We start from the raw sequence: 21164 nt of genomic DNA, 5'->3' as shown, positions 1-21164 counted from the left end.
CTCCAGGTTAACACCTCAACTACCCTCCAAAAAAGTGGAAGTAGACTGTGGACCACAAGTCAAGGTGAGCTTGACCCATCACCATCGGCCCAGAAAGCCTGTTTTACCATTAATTACCATTAAAGGATTCTACCAAAAAATAAAATTTACCATCAAAAGCTTTTACTGTGCCAAAAGAAGCACAGAATTAAGACTCAAAAAATTACGATTTAAGGTATTGGTACGTATATGATATTGATGGATATGTAATGATGGTAGTAATGTAAGAGAAGGTGTGGTTGGTAGTCTAGTGATGAAAATGCCCTCGACCCATCATCACTTTAGTCAGTTAGTTGTGACTTTGAGTTTTAGTATGTCCCACTATTGTCTGTTAGTCTTGCAGAAACACCGTTTGTCATTTGTAGAGAAATTGAAATTAAGCAATCTAATAAAGGTGTGAGAATAAATGATTTAGGCCTTAAATAATATCCTAGAGCAATTCTGATAGTTGAATATCCGTTACATGCCTTAGCACGAGACAGAGCAACCTGATGTAGGATTTGACACCATCTCTAGAGTAAAGAGTGGGTGGCTCTTAATCCGACAAACGAAACGAGCTAAGGTTGACCATTTGACCCACTCTTTATGGAAGTAGGGAAAACGTATTTTGGCTCACTTTTTTCTAGATACGGTTCCCTGTTAATGGTCCTTAAATTTCCTGACAATCCAGCTGGCAGCGACTATGAGAAGTATAATATAATTGAAGGTATAGCCGTATAGGGGTACAATAACACATTCTCTTGTACTTGTTAGATCGAATATCCAATTTCTTAGCTCTTTGATATCATGTTATATTTGTTTATCTCTAAAGCTAGACAATTAATTACTCCTCTCAAAAACTTGAGTTGCTAAAAAGTGCACACAAGTGACAACATTGTACCTCATTGTCCCATTTATTAGGAAAGACAACGATATAAATCAATAAACTTAACCTAACCCAATAAAACCTAGCAGAAGCCTAATCCTGACCCAAAACTTGGTGTGAGAGAGAGAGAGAGAATGATACGGCAAGCCGCAAGTGTTTCCTGATCGAGAGTGGCCCTTTGCTTCCAAGAAGGACACGGTGGTTATTGTGCGGCTCTATATGTTTGTGGCATAGGGCCGTTCTCGGATAGAAAACTTAATCCAATATATATAAGAGCATATTCGATGCACGAGACCTCCACATCGATGAGGTCCGGGGAAGAGAACTACACAGCCTTATCCTAAGAATGTTGAGATAGAAAGAGAAAGAGAGAAATGTCAGAAAAATAAGATGATAAGAGAGATAAAATGTGAGAGAAATAATGACGAAGGTGGGAAAGAGAAAAGGGGTGAGAGAGAGAGAGAGAGAGCTCTTTTTTTCCTATTAGATATCTAAAACAAAACATTGTAAGTGAAATGATAAAAATATGGAGAATCAAGATTATATTAGTACTAACATGCGTGACAACCTCATGAAAAGCGAGTGTAAATAACTAATTAACATATAGACTAATAATACAACTATTGGATAACTCTTAAGAATCTCTCTGGAATATCAGATTGTCTACTATGGAATGAAAGTGTGTTTTTTTGAATTATTTGACTATTCCGAAGTCAGGTATTGTACTTTCCACACAGACATAATTATGTATCCCATTCTTTGGCTCGTCTTGGTGTATGTTCTAGTATAATCGTGTTTGTAATACATGGCAAAGGTAGCCTATTATCGATGCTCCTGATCTTGTCTGTAATTCTTACTCTAGTTGTTAACGCGTTATGCTATGGTACTTTTAAAGTATATAAAAAAGTGAATTATTATTATTATCATAAATATTCATTATTTTTTTAAATGTCACAAGGTACCTATTATGCCACATAAATAGTTGATAATATCCATTTCGATCATTAGATAGAGAGGACATGATTTTATCTTTTGTAGAGGATTTTCAATCTGTAAATCATAATAGTGGATTTTGGGACAAGTTGAAGTATTTGGGTGGTCTTTGGATCTAGATATATATTTTATAGGTAGGTAACTCATCTATTTGTGCTGCAAGGAAATTTAGAAGGTTGTTAAACCCTAAAGGTCTCTATCTCATGTCAAGTTTAATCTAAAAAATAATTGGCCACATTGCAAATAAAGTTACCACGGCTAAGAAGATTTATGGACATAAAAGAGAGGGTACATTTGTGTTAGGGTGGTTGTAGTTCAACTTGACCGTGGCAGATTGTAAATCAATTGCAATCAAACTATTGTGCAAACATGCCCATACAACCAAGAAAAGACTGGACTAGTTGATCTACAATTGCAATACATGAGAATGTATGCAACTAAATCAAAGGTCGAAATGGGAAAAATATCTTCTTTACCTACAAATCTACCGTCATATTTACTAACCCCTCGTATGGTGAAAGTATGAAATGCTCTTTATTGTTTTCAAACACTCATCGAAGCTAAGGATATAAATGGATCAGCTATGGATCAAATTCAGATCTAATGTGATCGGATCCAGATATTTCCTCACTAGATACGAATGCAGATCAAATTCGGATTTTCAACCACCCATTTACTTATTGACTTGTGTAATCTAAATCTTCATCTCCCCTAATGAATATAATTTGCTTTTAATTCATCTTCCCAAATTGTCTTAGCTCTTTTCCTCATTCTTTATAATCGGTCTAAACTTCAAGAACCTCCAAAATTTTTAATTAATTATTTAATCGGAACTGAATAATTATGTTATAGATAATTCGGATTTTAATTTAAATAGCCTTTGATCGGATACATTTTCCATTGGGAGCGAAAAAAGACTCTCTCTCTCTCGCTCCCGCGCTCTCGCGAGCTCTTTCTTCTCTTTGCTCTCTTTGTGTTTTTAGCCACATCTCCAAAGTCCCTGTTAATACGACGAAGAAATGGTGGGATTATGTTAGGAATAGATACGACAGAATCCAGACCATAAGCTTTCTGTATGTACGTGTGTTTGATATTGTTATTGGCTTAATCCAAAACTATCCAATACAATCATCAACTTGGTGTACGGCTACGATTATGGACATTATCCTCCAGTGCTTCGGGGTTGTGGTCTTGTGGGTCCTACCTACTCTTCGAAAGACTGACAAATGTCGTAAAATAGAATAGCTGCAGACAAGGGGCCCATGAGTCTGAAAGCTTGAACTGTCGTTTTGTGATAGAGTGAGTTTTTTGAATGATAAAGGGTCACAAGGCAGCAGAAGCTTACAGCCACAGAGGCCGACTTGGGGCCCTCCAGGTTCCAGCAGAGTGGACTGTGGAGAACAGAAGAAGTGGAGAGTCCAACATTTATGCTGCCTTTGGCAAATAACGATTCTTCAGAGTCAAAAACGAAAATTTTCTGTGTTAAATATATTTTTAATTAAAAAAAAATAAAACACACTGTAAATACACCAAATATTATATTTCATTTAACTCCAAAAACAATTTTTTTAAATATTACCAAAGGCAGCCTTAAAAGGTTGAAGAAACAGCTACAGCTATAGATAACTTTGGTAACTCAAATCTGATAAGAGCTTTCAGTTGTTCGTAGTGAAAATTTGGGATTGATTTAAAAGATTCTTTCTTCATCAGAGGTGGGCAGAAATTAGGTCAATCTTTTTTGTATTTTCCCTCACAAAGGATCCAATTTTTTCAATCACTTTTCAATCCTTTTTTTTTTTTTCTCTTCTCATTTTATTTTCAACATCTCTCCCCCACCCACCACTTAAACCCTTAAAAAAAAATCTAAATTTCCTATTAGTTTTCAAGTTAGAAGTTAAGATATTTTGAGGCATCATAATAATAATAAAAATAAATAAATAAATAAATAAAAAGGGAAAAGAACATGAAACCATGATGTACTTCCTTTTCCCTCTCATGCAGTCAACTCTTCTCCAACAACTAATGTTCCAATTGTCCTCCTTGTTGAAGAAATTGGATTATGTTATACAACTTCTCCTCTTAGGATCTAGTGAAATCAGGAGGAAAGAGAGGAGATTGCAAATCGAAGGCATAGTTGGATCAGGTTTGAGTGTGTTTGATTATGTCCGAGTGTTGAGTATATGCATTTGACCAACCAAATGGGGTTGGTTGTTCATGATCTTTAGATTAGAAAAATACCACATGTCAATTTATGAGACTATGTGGAGGATGGTTGGAGAGTCAATCATTGGAGCAAAGTCGAATTCCCCTCTCATAGTCTTTCTTCATTATATATGTGGATCTCCCTATATGACGCACTCTGACTCACCAAAACACTTATTGCTTGCCATTGATATGACGTATAAGATGCCAATATATATACCCTTGCCCTAAGGAAAAATTGACTGAACTAAAACTTGAACTAAACAAGCCAAGCCATGAGCAGGCTAAGCAGAAGAACGGGAACATGGAGCAACCGGACTGCACTGCCCAGCAACCAGAGCAGACCTTCTCAAAATCTACGGTGGAAGTTGATTCTTCATCCAACACGAGCATTAAAAAGGAGAAAGGAGTTGAGGGAAAATTAGAAGGTATGCCAGGGAACCTAGGTCCCATAATTCATTTAGAGATTTAACTTTCCCTCACAAAATATGGTTCTCGAGTAACTTCGATCTCCTGTGAATTCTGACAACCTACGTTAACCAATTTGAATGAACTCTTAGATCTCATGTTTACTCTGATAACCTACGCAAACCAATTTCACTGATTCACCAGCATTGACTATAGGGAATCCAGTTGATATGCCATCTGATAACCTCCCAGAACTCTAAATTATCATCTCCAAGGATAATTCAGTATCACACCCCACTCAGAATGATCAAATTAGGCTCCAAGTTAGATGAGTTCGCTACCACATCAAGATGCTACCCACTTCTATATGAAACAGAAATTGATCAGACTAGGTCCCAGAATTGAACAAGCTTTACCATCTCGACATGAATTTTCCTATGGCTCCAGCACTTCAGTTTTGTACATCAAGCTGCCCCTCCAAATGTCAACTTACAGCAACCTGGACTCCTGGAGGATCATATTTGCTGTTCTATCTTATATGACCTTAGATTTGTGGCTGAAAGAAAATATCTATCCTGATTATTTTGAAGAGCACTTCTTTTGATTCTCACAATCCAAGAATCACATGGAAGAACAGATTTTTTGCCAAACATGCTTACTCTGTGGAGGATGGAAAACTCCTCAAGACCGCTCCAAAGAGGCTTATACCAAAGGCAACCACAGTCAACTAGCCTCCATTAATTGCTGCCGGTAGCTTACAACCATACTCATTTAGTTTACTTCTGTAACTAGCTATGTCAAGTATTTTGCATCTCCTGATCATTTCCTTGAACACATACTCGGCATCAGATATCCTACCTTTCCCACACAACTCCTTCACAAACACTGAAAAGCTCTGAAGATTGATAATGAATCCCTTCTCCACCATCTCAGAGAACATGCCCAAAGCCATCTCTAGATCACCATCCTCACAGTGCCCCTTAACTATTTCACTGTACATAGAGGAGTCAAGGCCATGACCTCTACGAACCATGTCAACAACAAGGTCTTCAACATCTCTCATCCTACCTTTGACTCCACAAAGGCTACAGATCACGGTGCTATAAGATAAGAAGTTTGGGGAGCAACCCATTTGAGGCATTTGCTTCAAAACCAGAATTGCTCTATCGTACTCCCCGGCATTGGTGAGGGCCCTGAAAAGTTCATTGAAGCTCCAAACACTCGGATTGATGCCCCTCAATTTCATGTCATCCAGTAGGGCAATTGCTTCAGCTGTTCGCCCGTGTTTGCAGTACTCATTGACAACCACTCCATACGACTTCACATCAAGTTTCAGCCCAAGATCGATCATCTCCTTGAGATGTTCTGCAGCATCATCTGATCTCCCCACTATGCACAGTCCTTTCAATAGACTTGTGTGGGTAACAACATCACTCTTCAATCCATTTAATCTCATTTTAGTCATCTGCCTCTTTGCCTCATCAACCTTTCCCATCAAACATAAACCATTGATCAATGAATTGTAGGTCAAGACATTCGGCTCGCAGTTCCAATTTGACATCTCATCCAGACATTTTTCTGCCAACTCCAATTCACCTTTTTTGCAGTAGCCATCGATCAAAGTCGTGAAAGTCACGGTGTCGGGCAAACAAGAACTATCCTTTTTAGCAATCATATGATCAACAATCTCTTGTGCGTTCTCCACAAGCCCTTTCCTACAGAGCCCCGCGATAATCGTATTATAAGTAATCAAATTCGGTTTGCAGAGCATTTCATCAAACACTTTCTTTGCATCCTCGATCATACCCAATTTGCAGTAACCCCTAATCATCGTCGTATAAGTAGAGACATCTGGTCTCACCAAACGCTCTTTCAGAATCTGATCGAAGATAGCTTGGGCTAAATTCATGCGATTCGCTCTCACCAAGACTCCCAAAATTGCATTGTACGAAAACAAACAGCGACCAGATTCAATGGTCTTAGCGCGATCAAACCAGTGGATTGCACCTCTGATATCACCGCGGTCTCCATACGATTTGATGAATTTCCCGACCATGAAATCGCGGAGATTGTTGGACGACTGAAGAATCGATAAGGCCGTAGAGTACATGCTATGGGAGAGTAAAAGATCGACCATGGCGGAGTAACAGCGTTGAGTGTGGAAGTAGTTGTTAGGGTTAGGTTTAGGGTCGGAGGCCCACTGGAAGAACAGCAGAGCAGTATGAGGTTCGTCTTGGGCTTTGATTACTTCGATTACCAAATTAGCGTTTAGGTGTTGTGAAAATTGTAAAAGAGGAGAAGGATTGAGGTTTGAGCAGCGGGGATTCTGATGTTTCAGGGATTGAAGAACAGAGGTTATGGAGCTCACCAGTGAGATTGCGGCAGAGCTGCCGCCGAGAGTTCGAACTGCAATCGCCATGGCTGCTTCAGCTCTGAATCTCTGATTCTCCAACTACATTTCGTGTGTACAATCCCAAGGAGAGTAGGTTTTAGTAATCGGTACTGGGATCGGGATTGGTATCGGCCGATACCGACTAAGATCGCCCTGAATTGTGTTTCTTTTAAAAAGAAATGTATTCTTTACTTACCATTGGTCTGTAGACTCTGTATCGGTATCAGCTTCTGCTGATTTCGATACGAATTGAAAACTTGTAGCTGACATGTACTTGTGGCTTATGCCTATGATGATGATGATGATTTCACGGAGGTTGAGGATATCCATACTTGATTATAGGTGGGGAGGAGGTGTCATGTAAACGCATCCATGACGATGAGGCGGTGGCAGTGTACGTCGGAGGATGTGGCGATTTTGTAGAAACGTAACCCTAAAACGTTGCAGAAGATAATGGAAAAACAAAACAAACAATGCACACGGATTTTACGAGGTTCGGCAAGGTTGCCTATGTCCTCGGTGAGATGAGATCTTGCTTCACTATCAATGGAGAATAGGGTTACAACGCTCGTCCTCACACCTCTCAGTATTGCTTGCATTACAGAGAAAGAAACCCTCGCTACAAATATATAGCGAAAAAAACCCTGATCCGGATTAAACTACAATTGCCGCCCTAATCCGGATTAAACTACAATTGCCGCCCTAATCCGGATTAAACTACAATTGCCCTCAAATAAAAAATTCGAGAGGGGGGCTGCTCCCCCCTACACCCCTGCTATGCAGGGGGGCCTCCTGCCCCCCTTGCAACCCCCACGGCCCGCTAACCGGCTAGCGGGACCACCATCCTGCCTGTCTAGGTGCTGCACCAGTACTCCCTGGATTAAACTGCGACGGAATACAAGACATCATACACCAACAGATTTGTATTCGTATACCGGTGGTGGAGGGGGTGGGGACTTGTATAAGTACACCGGTACTGGTGGTGGAATCGGCGGTGATTTATACCCGTTCATAGGTAAGCCCAAAGGATAGAGTTGTGGCACTCTGGTAGCCGCCGAAGCTGAGGAGAGGGCAAGGCCGAAGCACAGGCTGAGCCATTGCTCATTGCCCTCAATCAATGCCTCCAAGCCCCCCCCCCCCACACACACACACACAGGACTACTACTGGTAGTGGTGGACCCAACCCCGTGCTTGCTTGCTTCATTAGAGTCTCAGGCTAGAGAGAAGAAGCCAGAGATAGAATCCATTAACGATCAAAATCCCATTCTCTTATAAGTGGGTTCTGGAAAAGCTGGCGAGCCATGAAAAAGATTCGGGAAAGGAACTGGGATTCCTTTTTGCAGGGATAATCCGGGCGTGCTGCACCTTCCTGTGACTGTTGACTGTAAAAGAGAGGGAGAGAACAGTCCGATGCCTAGAAAGAAAGCAATGCGCGTGGGTCCTTTATTCTCCAGACTTCTCTGTGAAAAAAGCTGAAAAGGTATATTATTCTCCACAATGGGACAAGACCAGCAATTCTGTACAGCAACCCAGGTCCCATCCAATTTTTAAAACATAATTTTCTCTTAGAAATGTGTTGATCTTCGAACCCCATCCCTCCCCCTCAACACCCCAAAAAACAGTGAACTCTTTATCTTTGTTTGGTCCATGATAAGTAATAATGTTTCCTCCACCTTAAGCTACTCAAGGTCATGATCTACCACTTCAAAACTTCTAAACAGTGAACCGAGATGCAACAAATAAAGTCAAGTCAATGGATCATTCGCATAAGTACCGAATTCATCTCAACGAACCATCTAGTTATACCGGTTCAATTCGAGGTCGAGGCTTTTTGCCAGTCCTATAAGTATCCATGATTTGCTATTTATACCATTTCCAGGAGAAGAAAAAGTTAAAAGGTACGATAAGTCAATCCAAAGACATCATAGTCATGATAAAGAGTATAAGACACACATAAAACTAATCAATTTTACAAATACAAATGGATAGTGAATATCCTAAAATGAGTGAAACTCCCATGACTCCCAATAGTGCTCTAGAATTATTGTTAACTGAATACCGAGCTTCCCCGCTCAAAAAATTGTCAGTTCATTCAGAAGCATCTTATTTACAAGCACAATTAGTAGAGCACACATTGGCTGACCAGCATGAGTTAGAATTCTCTCCCTTTGTATGGCATTTCCTGTCCAGACATGACCAAAATATGTGAGAACAGAGAAGATAAATGGGCAGAATCGGGATTTTTATGAACTGTTATAAGAAAAATTCCCAGGACGACGACCCCCGGGGGGTTGCTCAATTGGTAGAGACCAATATCACAAATTAAGAGATCATGAGTTCAACTCTCTTTGGGTCCTAACTATCCAAAAATTAAATAAAATCCCAGGCCATTAATCCAACTTTCTTCAGCAAACCACAGAAGTTAACCATATAGTTAGTTTAGGCTGGTTGTGAGATAATGCATAAGATTTTAAAACAAGGAATTAGGGGCAGGATCGATCCCTGTCAATTCTGATCCGGGTAGAACCCTAGAATCAGCCCATGGATCTGAATACTCGCCGATTCTAGGTTTTCTTCATATGAATCTTCCGTATCAGATCGGCTGGAATCGGAATCGGAATCGGAATTGGCAGTGACCGATTCCAATCCAAATTGGCCGACTCACCGACCTGATTCCCGATTCTTGAAATGATGATGATGCAACAAATGAGTCTCAGAGACTTCTCAGAACCAAGCAAAGGACTTAATACTAAAATCAAATTCTTAAAATGATTGTGAAGTGTAGGAAGAACTTACAGGGGGATAACCTGGCATGTACAGAACCTGCCTAGGGTGGCCAAGAATCATCTGTTGCCCATACTGAAATCAATTATAGCACAAAATCATACTGAGCTGCTTTTTTTTTTCCTGGACAGAGATAACTAAAGATGCCTAGATGGCTCAGTGAAAAGTAGAAAACGCAGAAAACAGAAACACATACCAGAGGTCCATTTGGTTGGACATATGCCTGAGGTGTTTGCATTGGTGTAGCTGGTGGACTGTAAATCATAGGCTGGTGTCCGAATGAGGGTGCAATCTGCAGAAGTCAGGCATACTACTAGCTATTAATAAAAAAAAAATACCAAACAGATGAGGATGGAAAAATCAACAGCAATAACAGCACAAGATGACTGTAAATAGCTTAAAATAAAACTGAAACAATTTAAAAGTGCATACAATTATAATCTACCAAATCAACCAGCTTCTAGAGAACTATTGAAAATAACTCTAACCACGGTAGACAATATTCAGTGGACAGGAATTTTTTTTTCAATTAGGGTACATTCTGTCATTTCACATGTTTTCTCGGAAAATGTGCAAGAAAATGACAACTTTTGATAATGACATGATGATAAGTNAGAAGGCATGCGATTAATCAAGTGATGTGCAGTTAAAATTCCATCACACAAAAAATGTTTAGGAACATGCATATGTATCATAATAGTTCGAGCTACCTCGAAGAGATGCTGGTTCTTGCACTCTGCTACCCCATTTTGCCGTGGGGTATAGGCACAACTAGTTTGGTGTATCATTCCACGGTTGGCACAAAAATCAAAAATATCATTTTGGTATATTCTAAAGCATTATCAGATCGAAAAATATTAATTAAAATGCCAAATTGAGTTTTTATTTCATTATAAAATTTCTGGTACACAGATAAAAATTCAGATCTGTCCTTTAACATATACAACCATGTAAGACGAGAATGATCATCCGCAAAGGTCACAAAATAGCGAAAACCAAATCTATTACTAACTCTGCAAGGACCCCATACATCAAAATGGACTAAAGAAAATAAAGACGGACGACGAGACACAGAGCGAGATGGGAAGGACATACGGTGATGTTTTCCCAATTCACAGGCCACATTCTAACCTCAGCACATACTTAAAACTAGGAAATAAAAGATTCAACCTAGACAAAGACAAATGTCCTAAACGACAGTGCCATTGGAAATGATTCACATCCCCAACAATAGTAGCAGTAGCAGAAGAAGCAGGAGAGCCACAGTTGAGATAATATAAGTCATCTTTTTCACGCCCTCCACCAATCGTCTTCCTCGTGTGAAGATCCTGAAAAACACAGTAAGAGAGAAAGTAGGTTACTGAGCAATTTAATGAACTAGTTAACTGGCTCACAGAGAGAAGACTTAATGGAAATTGTGGTACATGTAACACAGAAGATAATTCAGTGAGGATGTAGGTGAGATAGTACCATGGGCTAGAACCGGTGTGGAAGCACTGTTGGCAAGAATAACAGATGTAGATTGGTACTAGAAGAAAATGTTTTACAAAGTGATGACTTACTAGTCATATGGGCAGAAGCCCTTGAATCAATGATCCAGGGGGTAGAAGTAGTGGTAAGAAGGGCTGAGGTACCTGTATGAGCTAGGGTGGCAGCAAATGTAGACCCACCATTGGATGTATTAGAGGATGCCTCGAGAGTGTGCAAGCGCTGGAGCAACTGATTGATGTCATCGCGTAGACTGGTAGATGAATCTCCTGAGGAAGTTATCGACTTAGTATCAGTGGAAGACACTGTGTCAATACCATCGTTTGACACTACATGATTGGTTAACTAGGTCGCCCACTTTGGCTTTCTATGCTTTGTCCAGCAAGTCTTGACAGTATGGTTGGACTTCCCACAGTAAGTGCACTGACGAGATGCACGATCAGACGGCTATCCACTGGAACCTCGACCAGCCGACCCACGACCTCCCCCACGACCGCGACCACGACCACGTCCACGGTTAGTAAGGAAGGCAGAATTGTCCTTGGAAGACTGATCAGATTTAGTTGATGAAGTAATACGCTGTAGTCGCGAATAAGTGTCATTCAGAGTAGGAACAATATCGCTTGCAAGTAGATGGTCCTTCACTGCCTTCAAATCATTATTCAACCCAGCCAAAAATTTGAAAACAAAAAACTCATTGCGCTGAGCCTTCAATTTGTCAATATTGTTGGTCAAGGGCTGGAAAACATTGAGTTTTTCAATCATTCCCTTGAAAGCACTATAGTACTCTGGAAGAGATCTGTCAAACTGAAAAAACTGAAACTTCTCATAAATATCATAAATACAGGTCATGTTCTTTTCCAGAGAGTATGTTTCCTTCAAGTCATTCCATACTCCCTTTGTAGTAGTGTGAAACATGACATTTGCAGCGACATCTGGTTCCATACTATTCCACAACCAGATTAAAATCAAGGCATTCTCCTTCATCCGTTCATTATAACCATTGTCAAATGATAGAGGAGGTTCAAAAGTAGTATACTGAAGTTTATCCTTGGCCATAAGTTAAACCTTCACAGACTAAGCCCAAAGTCGGTAATTCGAACTTCCCTTGAGCTTGATAGAGGTAATTTGAACATTAACATTGTCCGAGGTAGATATAGTAGTCACAGAGGTAGTAGACTTGGTCTTAACCATGAGAACAAAAAATTAAGTAGGCAAATAGGGTCGCAAAAAGAACAAAAAACAGCAAATCACACCTGAACCACAGCGACTAGCGCTAGCAACCTTGCAAGAATCGAATAGGGCAGGGAAGAGGATGGCTGCGGTCCAAAGTCTTAAAACCTTCAGCGTATCAATAGTAAATCATGATCTATACAAAAAATAAATCTCTACATGTGATTTAATCCATAGTAGTTGTAGCAGCAGGCAGCTGCACATCAGAAAGGTTTAGCGGAAAATCGAGATCAGCAGAGACTGATTCTGAAAACCTTTGATTTGATTATAGAGGCTCTGATACCATGTTACAATCCCAGATACCTGTAATCAAAACAGAGAAAGAGAGGAAAAGAAGAGAAGAAGAAAAGAGGAGAGAAGAGAGAGAGAGGTGCGATTGAAAGAGACTCCCAAAAGAGAGGAGTGACCTGCGATCAGACCAGAATAGATTGATCGCAGGTTATGCCTAAAAAATTATATTAAATGGTGCTGAAGAAAAGTACAAAAATACCCCCATAAAGAAGAAAAACCTAATCACAGAGATATGGGGCCGATAGGAGTTATGCCTCAAAACTTATATTAAATGGTGCTGAAGAAAAGTACAAAAATACCCCCATAAAGAAGCAAAACCTAATCACAGAGATATGGGGCCGATAGGAGTTATGCCTCAAAACTTATATTAAATGGTGCTGAAGAAAAGTACAAAAACACCCCCATAAAGAAGCAAAACCTAATCACAGAGATATGGGGCCGATAGGACATAAATGCCCCTATCGGCCCTATCGCTATTTAGAATTAGCACCTAGCGCTAAACTCAATAATTCCCATGAATTTGAAAGGGGAAAGCTATGCTATTTTCATATGGCTCGGCTCCAAAATTTCAACCTTCGAGCTTTACACTTGGAGCATAAACTCTGGCGAAATGTTAGTTATTTTCTCCTTTTACAACTCTTGGCCTAAGATTGAAACCTCAGTCATGACTACTCTTCATCCTGCATAAAGTCGCATTCAATATTTTGTCTTTATTTTTTGTTGTAATAACTTGTGGGAGTACATACAGTTCATTCTTTATAGCTTCTACCTGCATAGCGAGGATTTTTGTGATCTATCACCCACCAAGGGCCAAAAGAAGAAAAAGAGCTGCAATTGAGAATACCATCATCCCTCATGCAAAGTCAGGATTCTTTGGATAAACACATATTGTCTCAGGAGGTTAGAAGGGTTGATCCTTTCTTGCTCAGTCAATCTCCAAGCCAGATGGGTTGAGCATCAATCAACAGCTGACTGCCCATCGCATTCCTGTCCGGCTGTTCCAGACTAAAATCAGGTCAGGCTGCCAATGGTGACTTGAAGGAGGACATGTCAGAGAATTCCCAAACCTAGCATGTTCTGGATTCAAGATCTGGTTGAGACCAAACGGGGGGGTTTGACCAGTTTCATCAAAATTTGCTTCCTTTCTCAGGTTGACGAGACCTTCAGCAAAACCCATCTGAACATGAACTTAGTGTGGGGCCATTTTTATGTAGTTTCCCCCACCTCCACCCCCCAATATTGGGGTGATAAGTTTTTTTTTTTTTTTTTTTTTTTTCCTTTTGTCAAACTGCACTTTGCAGCGAGTCGTCATAATTGCAAGGAACCTTGGTTTCACTGTTTGATGGATGGATAGGAATATATAATGGAATGGAGTACTGGGTTCAGTTAAATTTTGTAGCACTGATATAAGAGTATAATTTAAATGACACAGAAAGATAACTGTGATGATTCCAGTAAGCAATCAAAAGAGATTCTGGTTATGTTCGATTCATTGGCAGAATTTTTGACATCATACACCAATCAGAAATGGTTGAATCCTAATGATCCCGTGGCTTATAGTTGACCTGGAAAAACAATTTGGGTCCAGTTCATTGTTTCATGCCTCTTAATATATTAGCACTTTGGTAGTTTTATATTTTGCAGCTAGCAATGAGATTTCATTCTTTTACTTACTAATTGATGATTGGTATACTAATATCATAGTACATTACTAGATTACTGTTTACTTATTTGTTGTTTGCTTAATAGGTATCAAAAAATAACTTATTCCTACTTGTTTCTGGTTTTATCTACATTTTTTTTTTTTTTTGGAAAAGTTGTGTTGCTTCCATCAGGCTTGCATCTTGTGCATCTAGCCTATTGAAGGCCTTTCTGCCATGTTTTGTCCTTTTGCCTTTTGAAAACACTGAGCAAGTTGATCATTGTTATTATTGTCATTTTTCTTTTTGGGCATCTCAGGATAAAAGATGGAAATGGTGAGAAACTATATCCAAGATCATCCTTTGTCATTAACTGTACAGGTAGAGTGCTTTTCGATATATATATATATATATTTTTTTTTCACCTTCTGATAGTGTACTGACATTTATTATTGGGGAAAAAATGCAGGTGATGTCTGCAAAGGTGATGTTGTTTTGTTCACACAGAAGGTTTATGAGAGGTACTTGAGTTTTCAGATCCTTTTTGTTGTCCCGCAATTCACGTTTTGTGTGATTTTCCATCTGGGACCTAAATTTTGTTACTTGTTTGAACTTTTGAGATTCTGATTATAATAGATATGACAAAGTGACAAGGAATGGGAATCTTCTGGGAAACCGAACCATTGCTGGAAGGGTTGTGAAGGAAAGTTATGGTGCAGCCAAACAGCAACATACATTCACGGTAAGATTGCCCAAAAGGATAATAAGCAGTGTGATTTTTTGAAGAAATATAAGTCGACTAGAAGGTGGAGTCTTGTGATTACCAAGTGTCACATGGTCTGGGGTCCACTGTTCACTGATCTTCGAAAAGGAGGTCTATTATCCCTAACACTAGACCAGCCCTACATGCCTTGGGACTGTATATTCGTGTGCATTTGACTCTTCACTACAACCTTTGCTACATCCAGAACATTTTGTGCAATTCAGTTAGTTGTCCTACCCTTTTGTGCAATTGACTTTTGTGACTGCTGATCCTTGCTTGGATGTTGGACCCAGTTATTGGTGGCTTTGGTGCTCGTAATGCCCAAGATGTGTGCCACCTACCACTGCAAAATCGGTATCATAATTTTTTAGGTGTCCTTATGTTTCATCAAGCTAGTAATTTTTGTTTATCTATGATAAGGTTGAAATACTCTGGAGCAAGGGTTTCAAGAGATTGCCTCCACTGTTTCCTTTGCTTGTGAAGGGCCGCAACCTCTACAGACTGAAAACTTTTCGACAGGTAAATTGGCCATATCTGTCTCAAGGATTGTAAGATAATTAATTAATCAGTTCAAAACTCAAGCCAGCCTTATCCCAACTATTACATGGATCTTCTCTCTCTAATCAACTCTATTCAAAAACCCTTTTTTTTCTTCTTTTTTTTTTGGATAAGGAAGAGGTATGTACTAATGAGAAAAGAGAAGAGGAAAAATTACAAAGAAAGGGAACCCCAACCACCCTTTTTAGACAGACCTAAAGGAGGGATGGGGGACCCTAGACCATGTGGACAGACCCCGCACAAAACCAAAAAAAAAAAACCAGTACGAACCATTATAACCTCCAATAACCATCCCAACAGCATCATTACTAACAAGAGCTATTCAAATACTTGTTACTAGTCCTAAGTTGCATATTTTTCCCCACCACTTCTCCTAATTCATTTTAAGTCTACCCTTGGCTCTTTTAGTTCCTCCAATCTGAATCATATTACTGCTCCTTACTGGATCATTCAAAACCTCCATCGCACATTCTATATGCCACCTTAAACGACTTTTCTATTCACTTATCATGTATCGGAGCTACTCCTAAATTAATTATAATTTTGTTCGATATTTTATTACCACTCATCCATCTCTACTTCCTCATTTCAGCTACACTAATGTTTTGTTATATGTTGTTTCTTCATTGCCCAACATTCAGCTCCATTCATCATTTCTGGTCGTATAATTATCCTATAAAATTTTCCTTTGCGTTTTAAAGGAATACATCAATCATAAAACACTCTGGATGCACCTCTCCACCTTATCCACCTTGCTCATATTCTTTGTGCAACACCGTCCTTTTAATTTACCTTCTTTATGATTGATCCAAGGTACCTAAAATCAAAACTTTGCAGGATCTCCATATCATCAATTTTCACCACCCCACTTTTGGTCCTATTGTTATTTTGGTAAAATTTTATTCAAATATATTTTTTTGTTTTGGATGGAGCATTTATAACTCTTGTGCCAGCATGATCCCTGGGAAGATGAAAAACGTGGAAGATAAATTATGGAAAAACTAGAAAATTTACAGTTCTTATCAAATTTTTGTTCTAACCTCAGTTCCCATAGTACACCTCACTCTGCAACAGGTCATGGTATATATTTCAATGATGTAATACTCTAATCTATCCATAAGTAGTCACTGAGCCTTAACTTGATGGGGTAGTTTACACAATTTTTCTTCTGTCATCCTATCCAATTTAAGGCCATATCTAACTATAACCACTCAAGTCTTTTCTGACTAGCTCAAGCAGTTCAACTTTTTCCTACCCCTCAATGTTTTAACACCTCATGTTTACATCATATCAAAATCCTCACTGGTGTATTAATTTGTTTTTGTTGCACAAGACTGAATCGTCTGTATTGATCTTCCTTGATCTTATCACACATTGCTGTTACTCAAACATCTCCACATCCTAACTCCTTAGACTCAATCCATTCTATCCTATTAAATTACATTAGTCAGAAAATGATAAATTATATGAGCATTGACTTTTGAACTATTAACTAAGCATGATTATTAAGTTGGTCAGTTCTCAACTTTTTCTGCAGTTACACTTTTGTTTTCTTTTTAAAGAATATTGTCAAAAGTACTAATAATGAACATTAGAATTAAGATGTTCATCTATGGTGGAATATACATTGGAGAAGAGAGAAAAATCCTCAAGAGTCGAGACAATGTCTCAGATAATAAAGTAAAAAGTAAAACTAAAGAACATAATGACTCAGCCACATATGAATACATTGAAGAATGTTGATCAAGTGCTTTGACTGTACCAAATAATATAAATTTAGCCTTTACGAGATTCACTTTGGGAATGACAAAAAAATGGTCCATCAAGAATATTTTCTATCTGAATTTTTGGCAAGCTGCTGCAAAAAAAAAAGAGAGTAATAAATAAATAAAAAACCTTACGAAAGGACTTCTGCCTTGAAGTGGATATATATATATATACACACACTAGAAAACTTGTACGTGTGGCAATATGTTGGAAAGGTGAGATCCAAATTGGAAACTCACGAAGAAGGACCGAGTATCCATACCCATGGTGAAGGGGATAATCCAAGATGACTAAGGGGAAGGGCATTTTCTGATCCTTCAAATAGGGTGTGGGAGTTTGTTGATGGGATAAGAGTCCCATCTTATGTTCGCATCGCCAGTGGGAAAGGGATTGGCATGAAGAATGTGGGTGTAGTGTATATGGAAGCAAAGTATAACCTTAAATTCAAATTGGAGCTTATGATGAATGATAGACCAATGGCAAGCAAAATATGTTGAAAACAAAACACTGTCAATTTTCTATATGGTAGTCTTCGTTTTAATTACATCCATCATTGAAAAAGAAAAAGTTCACTCTAGAATAGGAGCATCTAGAAGAAAGAGATTATACATCAGAATTGGGGGACATGAGGGAAAATTATAAGTATGAACCATGGTGAAGCAATGTACCTTCTAATATCTTAGGAGCCTTCCTATTCTTGCCCTAATCCAACACTCTCATCTCTAAGATTTGAAACAGAAAATCAACATCAATGGTTAGATCATAAGATATTTCATCATCAGGCTAAAAATAAATTCATTTATTATATTTTTTATTGGTAGTCTTGCATATGAAAAAGAGTATACAGAAAAATGACAGCATTGCAGCATTATAATGGCCATGGCTATGAGATTTAGCTGTCTTCGTTTATTAGAAGACTAAGTAGGGAGAGATATGCTTATTGTTTAGATGAAAAAGGTGGAAGATATTTCATGAGATTTTAGGAATGAAAGAGTCTCCATTAAAAAATAAAGTTTCCTTATCTAAATTTCCTAAAGATCGTCAGAGAGAAAGGTGGGGGAACGTGTATGGTGAGAGATTATAGGTTATAGGTATAAGTGGAAGTGATGAAAGGAAATATGTGTGTGTGTGTGTGTGTGTGAGAGAGAGAGAGAGAGAGAGAGAGAGAGAGAGAGTTAGTTACTTTGGGGTTCCCAAATTCATCTATGACAACATTACACCCTACAAAGAATTTTGACATCATGGTAAGAAATAAAAGCAAAAGGAAAAGCAACAATTCTAAGTGCTTTCCATAGGTAATGTGGGGTAAGGATTGGTAAGTGGAGGATCAAATCGTATGTGGCATAAAGAGGGTGGAGACGTGAGATAGTGAGAGAGGGGAGTTGATGTGAAATAAGAAGAAATTATTTTAATAAAAAGTGGAGTATATTTTTGTCAAGTGATGATTGGAACCTAGGGGTACTTTTAGAAAAATAATGGAGGGTAAAGAGGTCAAGTGAAAAGTTTGTCATGAAACATGAGTTTATATATATATGAATCACTTGGGGAAATTCCATTATGCTGGTTCAGTCTTAGGCTAACAAAGACATGGTTGCATGACTGAGCAGTAACATCTGCCAACTGTGGGAGCAAACACCAAAATGTTGTAGCTAAGAAATTGTGGGAAAAGGTATGGGACTTTTTGTTACAACTTACAAGTGATGACTTGGATAAGGTGAACTCATGCCAGGATTTGTTGGCTAATCTCTTTGACTTGAAGATCTATCTGAGACATTTTAGCTGAAATTAAGTCAATCTGTTAATATTTTCACACCTTTGTCACCATAGCAGCACCTGAATGTTTTCGCTTAATTATTTGATTGTTGTATTTATTTATGAGGTATAATTGTAACAAGTTCTTCTGTGTTGTTTCCTCTAGCGATGGGATGATGAAAAAGAGAGAGCCAGAGTTCTTGCAGAAAAGCACAGAAGGGGCACAGCAGCAAGGCGTCTTAGAGCGATGAAGATTGCACAATCTGCAAATCGAGGTTTGAAATCTTCATAGGGGTTATGTGTCAATTAATTTCGTCTACTGCTTGTCAGTCTTAATATTGGTGGTATTAGGTAGCAAGCGCAGGAGACAATCCTACCGTGCAGGATCTCCAAAGAGGAGGAGAAGCCAAGAATTTGTACCTTCAACTGAAACCAAAAGGCGCAAATGCATTGATTCCCGTGGAAAGGCTCCACTACATAAACAGGAAAAAACAGAGAGAGTTCGTAAGGCAAAACTACATACACAAGCAAAAACAAAAACAGTTCCTAAGGCAATGATTCCTAAATTATCCTTGAGAAACCTGCAAGATAAAGTTCCCATGTTTCATGCTTACACCCAAAATGGAGATCCCCAGACACAGTTATGGTCACAAATGCAATACAGACCTAGAAATTCTCAGTTTATGGGTCATGAAAGTGGAGGGCCATGCCATGTTTCCAATTACAAGGCAGGCCTTGCTCCAGATGCATTGAGATTGGCACCTTTCAGGCCTTATACAAATCCAATGGTGGCACCTGCTTTGAGGCATCAAGAATACAATCAGAGGACCAATGGCTTTCCTACATATGCAGATTCTGTGTATCAACTTGGTGCGAGGAACGTAAACCATTTTGTGGACCAAGGGAGTACTTATATCCAAAACATTATGGGAGCTGAGATCTATAGAGGACAAAGGAGTTGTTTCTTGCATTGTTCTATGCCAGGTTGTGGAGACCTGGGAGCTAATGGCTGTGTTGTTTCTTCATGTTGGAAATGCTGCAGGAGGACAGGGAGGAAATGCTTAAGACACCAATGAAATCCCCCCATTATAGTTCTGATTTCGTCTGCCCTTTTTTTTCACACTCCTGGTTTGGAGGAGAGGGTTGGTGGGGTCGGGGTCGGGGTCGGGGTCGGGGATGGGGATGGGGATGGGTTCACATAATATATGGGAGGAAATGTGGAATTTAATGAACTACTTGATTCAAGATGTAAGATAATGTGCATCTTTTGAATGTGCACTTTCTTTGCACACACCCATTTTGGGTCAGGAGGTTGTCCTTTTCATTACTAGAATTCAAGAGCTTACAGATTTCTATTAATTCTGCATTTCCTGTTTTGTGTCAAGTCTGTAGCAGTAGATATGGACTGCGGGATAACTTTGGCATGGCAATTTGGATGAGGGGAACAAAAGAAAGGAACCTGTGAAGCTTTTACTATTTTTGCAGGCGTGGAATCCCTTGTGTTGTTTTGGTTAGGTTCAATTGAGTTGGGGTTGACCGTTCTGGTGACAATTCATTATATCTCAATGCATCTATTTCAAAGTTTTCCCATTATGGCTCCTTGTAGTTGGAAGTGTAATGTTCTAATCAAATATCAAAGCAAGAACTGTAATGGGAAGCTTTGACATTATTTTTCAACAATAGCTGTATCACCTACTCAAAAGGTTACAGGTTACTTGGGAGTGAACAACAAATTGCGAGTGGGTTTAAGGCGCTTATGTTGGGTCTTATGATGGGGAAGACTAGCAGGTATTTGAAGTTACGGATTGAATGTGACTCGGCATCAGTGGTGGTCATGGTTTCGAAGGGTGTGATTCCTTGGTGTATGTGACAGCATTGGAGTGCTCTTCAGAATTATCTCCAAGGCATTGAATGGAAGATTTCTCATTGTAAACGGGAAGCTAATCTCATAGCTGATCATTTAGCCAAGTCTGCAGCAAAAGTTGAAAC

The 21164-nt window shown here is 39.1% G+C and overlaps 2 protein-coding genes and 1 long non-coding RNA gene across 3 annotated transcripts; 1 reads left to right on the top strand and 2 right to left on the bottom strand.

Annotated features, from left to right (window-relative positions):
• Positions 1-4516: 4516 nt before the first annotated feature.
• Positions 4517-7172, bottom strand: LOC122083620 (pentatricopeptide repeat-containing protein At1g09900-like). The gene has a single exon (XM_042651487.1). The coding sequence runs from the start codon at positions 6924-6926 to the stop codon at positions 5235-5237; it is 1692 nt and encodes a 563-aa protein (XP_042507421.1). The 5' UTR covers positions 6927-7172; the 3' UTR covers positions 4517-5234.
• A 1658-nt stretch (positions 7173-8830) lies between these two features.
• LOC122085161 lies at positions 8831-10134 on the bottom strand. Its single transcript, XR_006142033.1, has 4 exons — positions 10116-10134; positions 9880-9993; positions 9696-9758; positions 8831-9081 (listed from the first exon to the last, which is right to left on the bottom strand). It is a non-coding gene; the product is annotated as an uncharacterized LOC122085161 (long non-coding RNA).
• A 3984-nt stretch (positions 10135-14118) lies between these two features.
• LOC122084180 lies at positions 14119-20559 on the top strand. Its single transcript, XM_042652261.1, has 7 exons — positions 14119-14244; positions 14611-14716; positions 14805-14856; positions 14972-15077; positions 15519-15617; positions 19342-19450; positions 19527-20559. Exons 1-7 carry the CDS (start codon positions 14119-14121, stop codon positions 20249-20251), a joined length of 1323 nt encoding a protein of 440 aa, XP_042508195.1. The 3' UTR covers positions 20252-20559.
• Positions 20560-21164: the final 605 nt, after the last annotated feature.

This window comes from Macadamia integrifolia, chromosome 7 (assembly GCF_013358625.1).
Source record: "Macadamia integrifolia cultivar HAES 741 chromosome 7, SCU_Mint_v3, whole genome shotgun sequence".
Lineage (NCBI taxonomy): Eukaryota > Viridiplantae > Streptophyta > Magnoliopsida > Proteales > Proteaceae > Macadamia > Macadamia integrifolia.
Note: the sequence above shows the minus strand (reverse complement) of the source record. Positions and strands in the feature narration are given on the sequence as shown.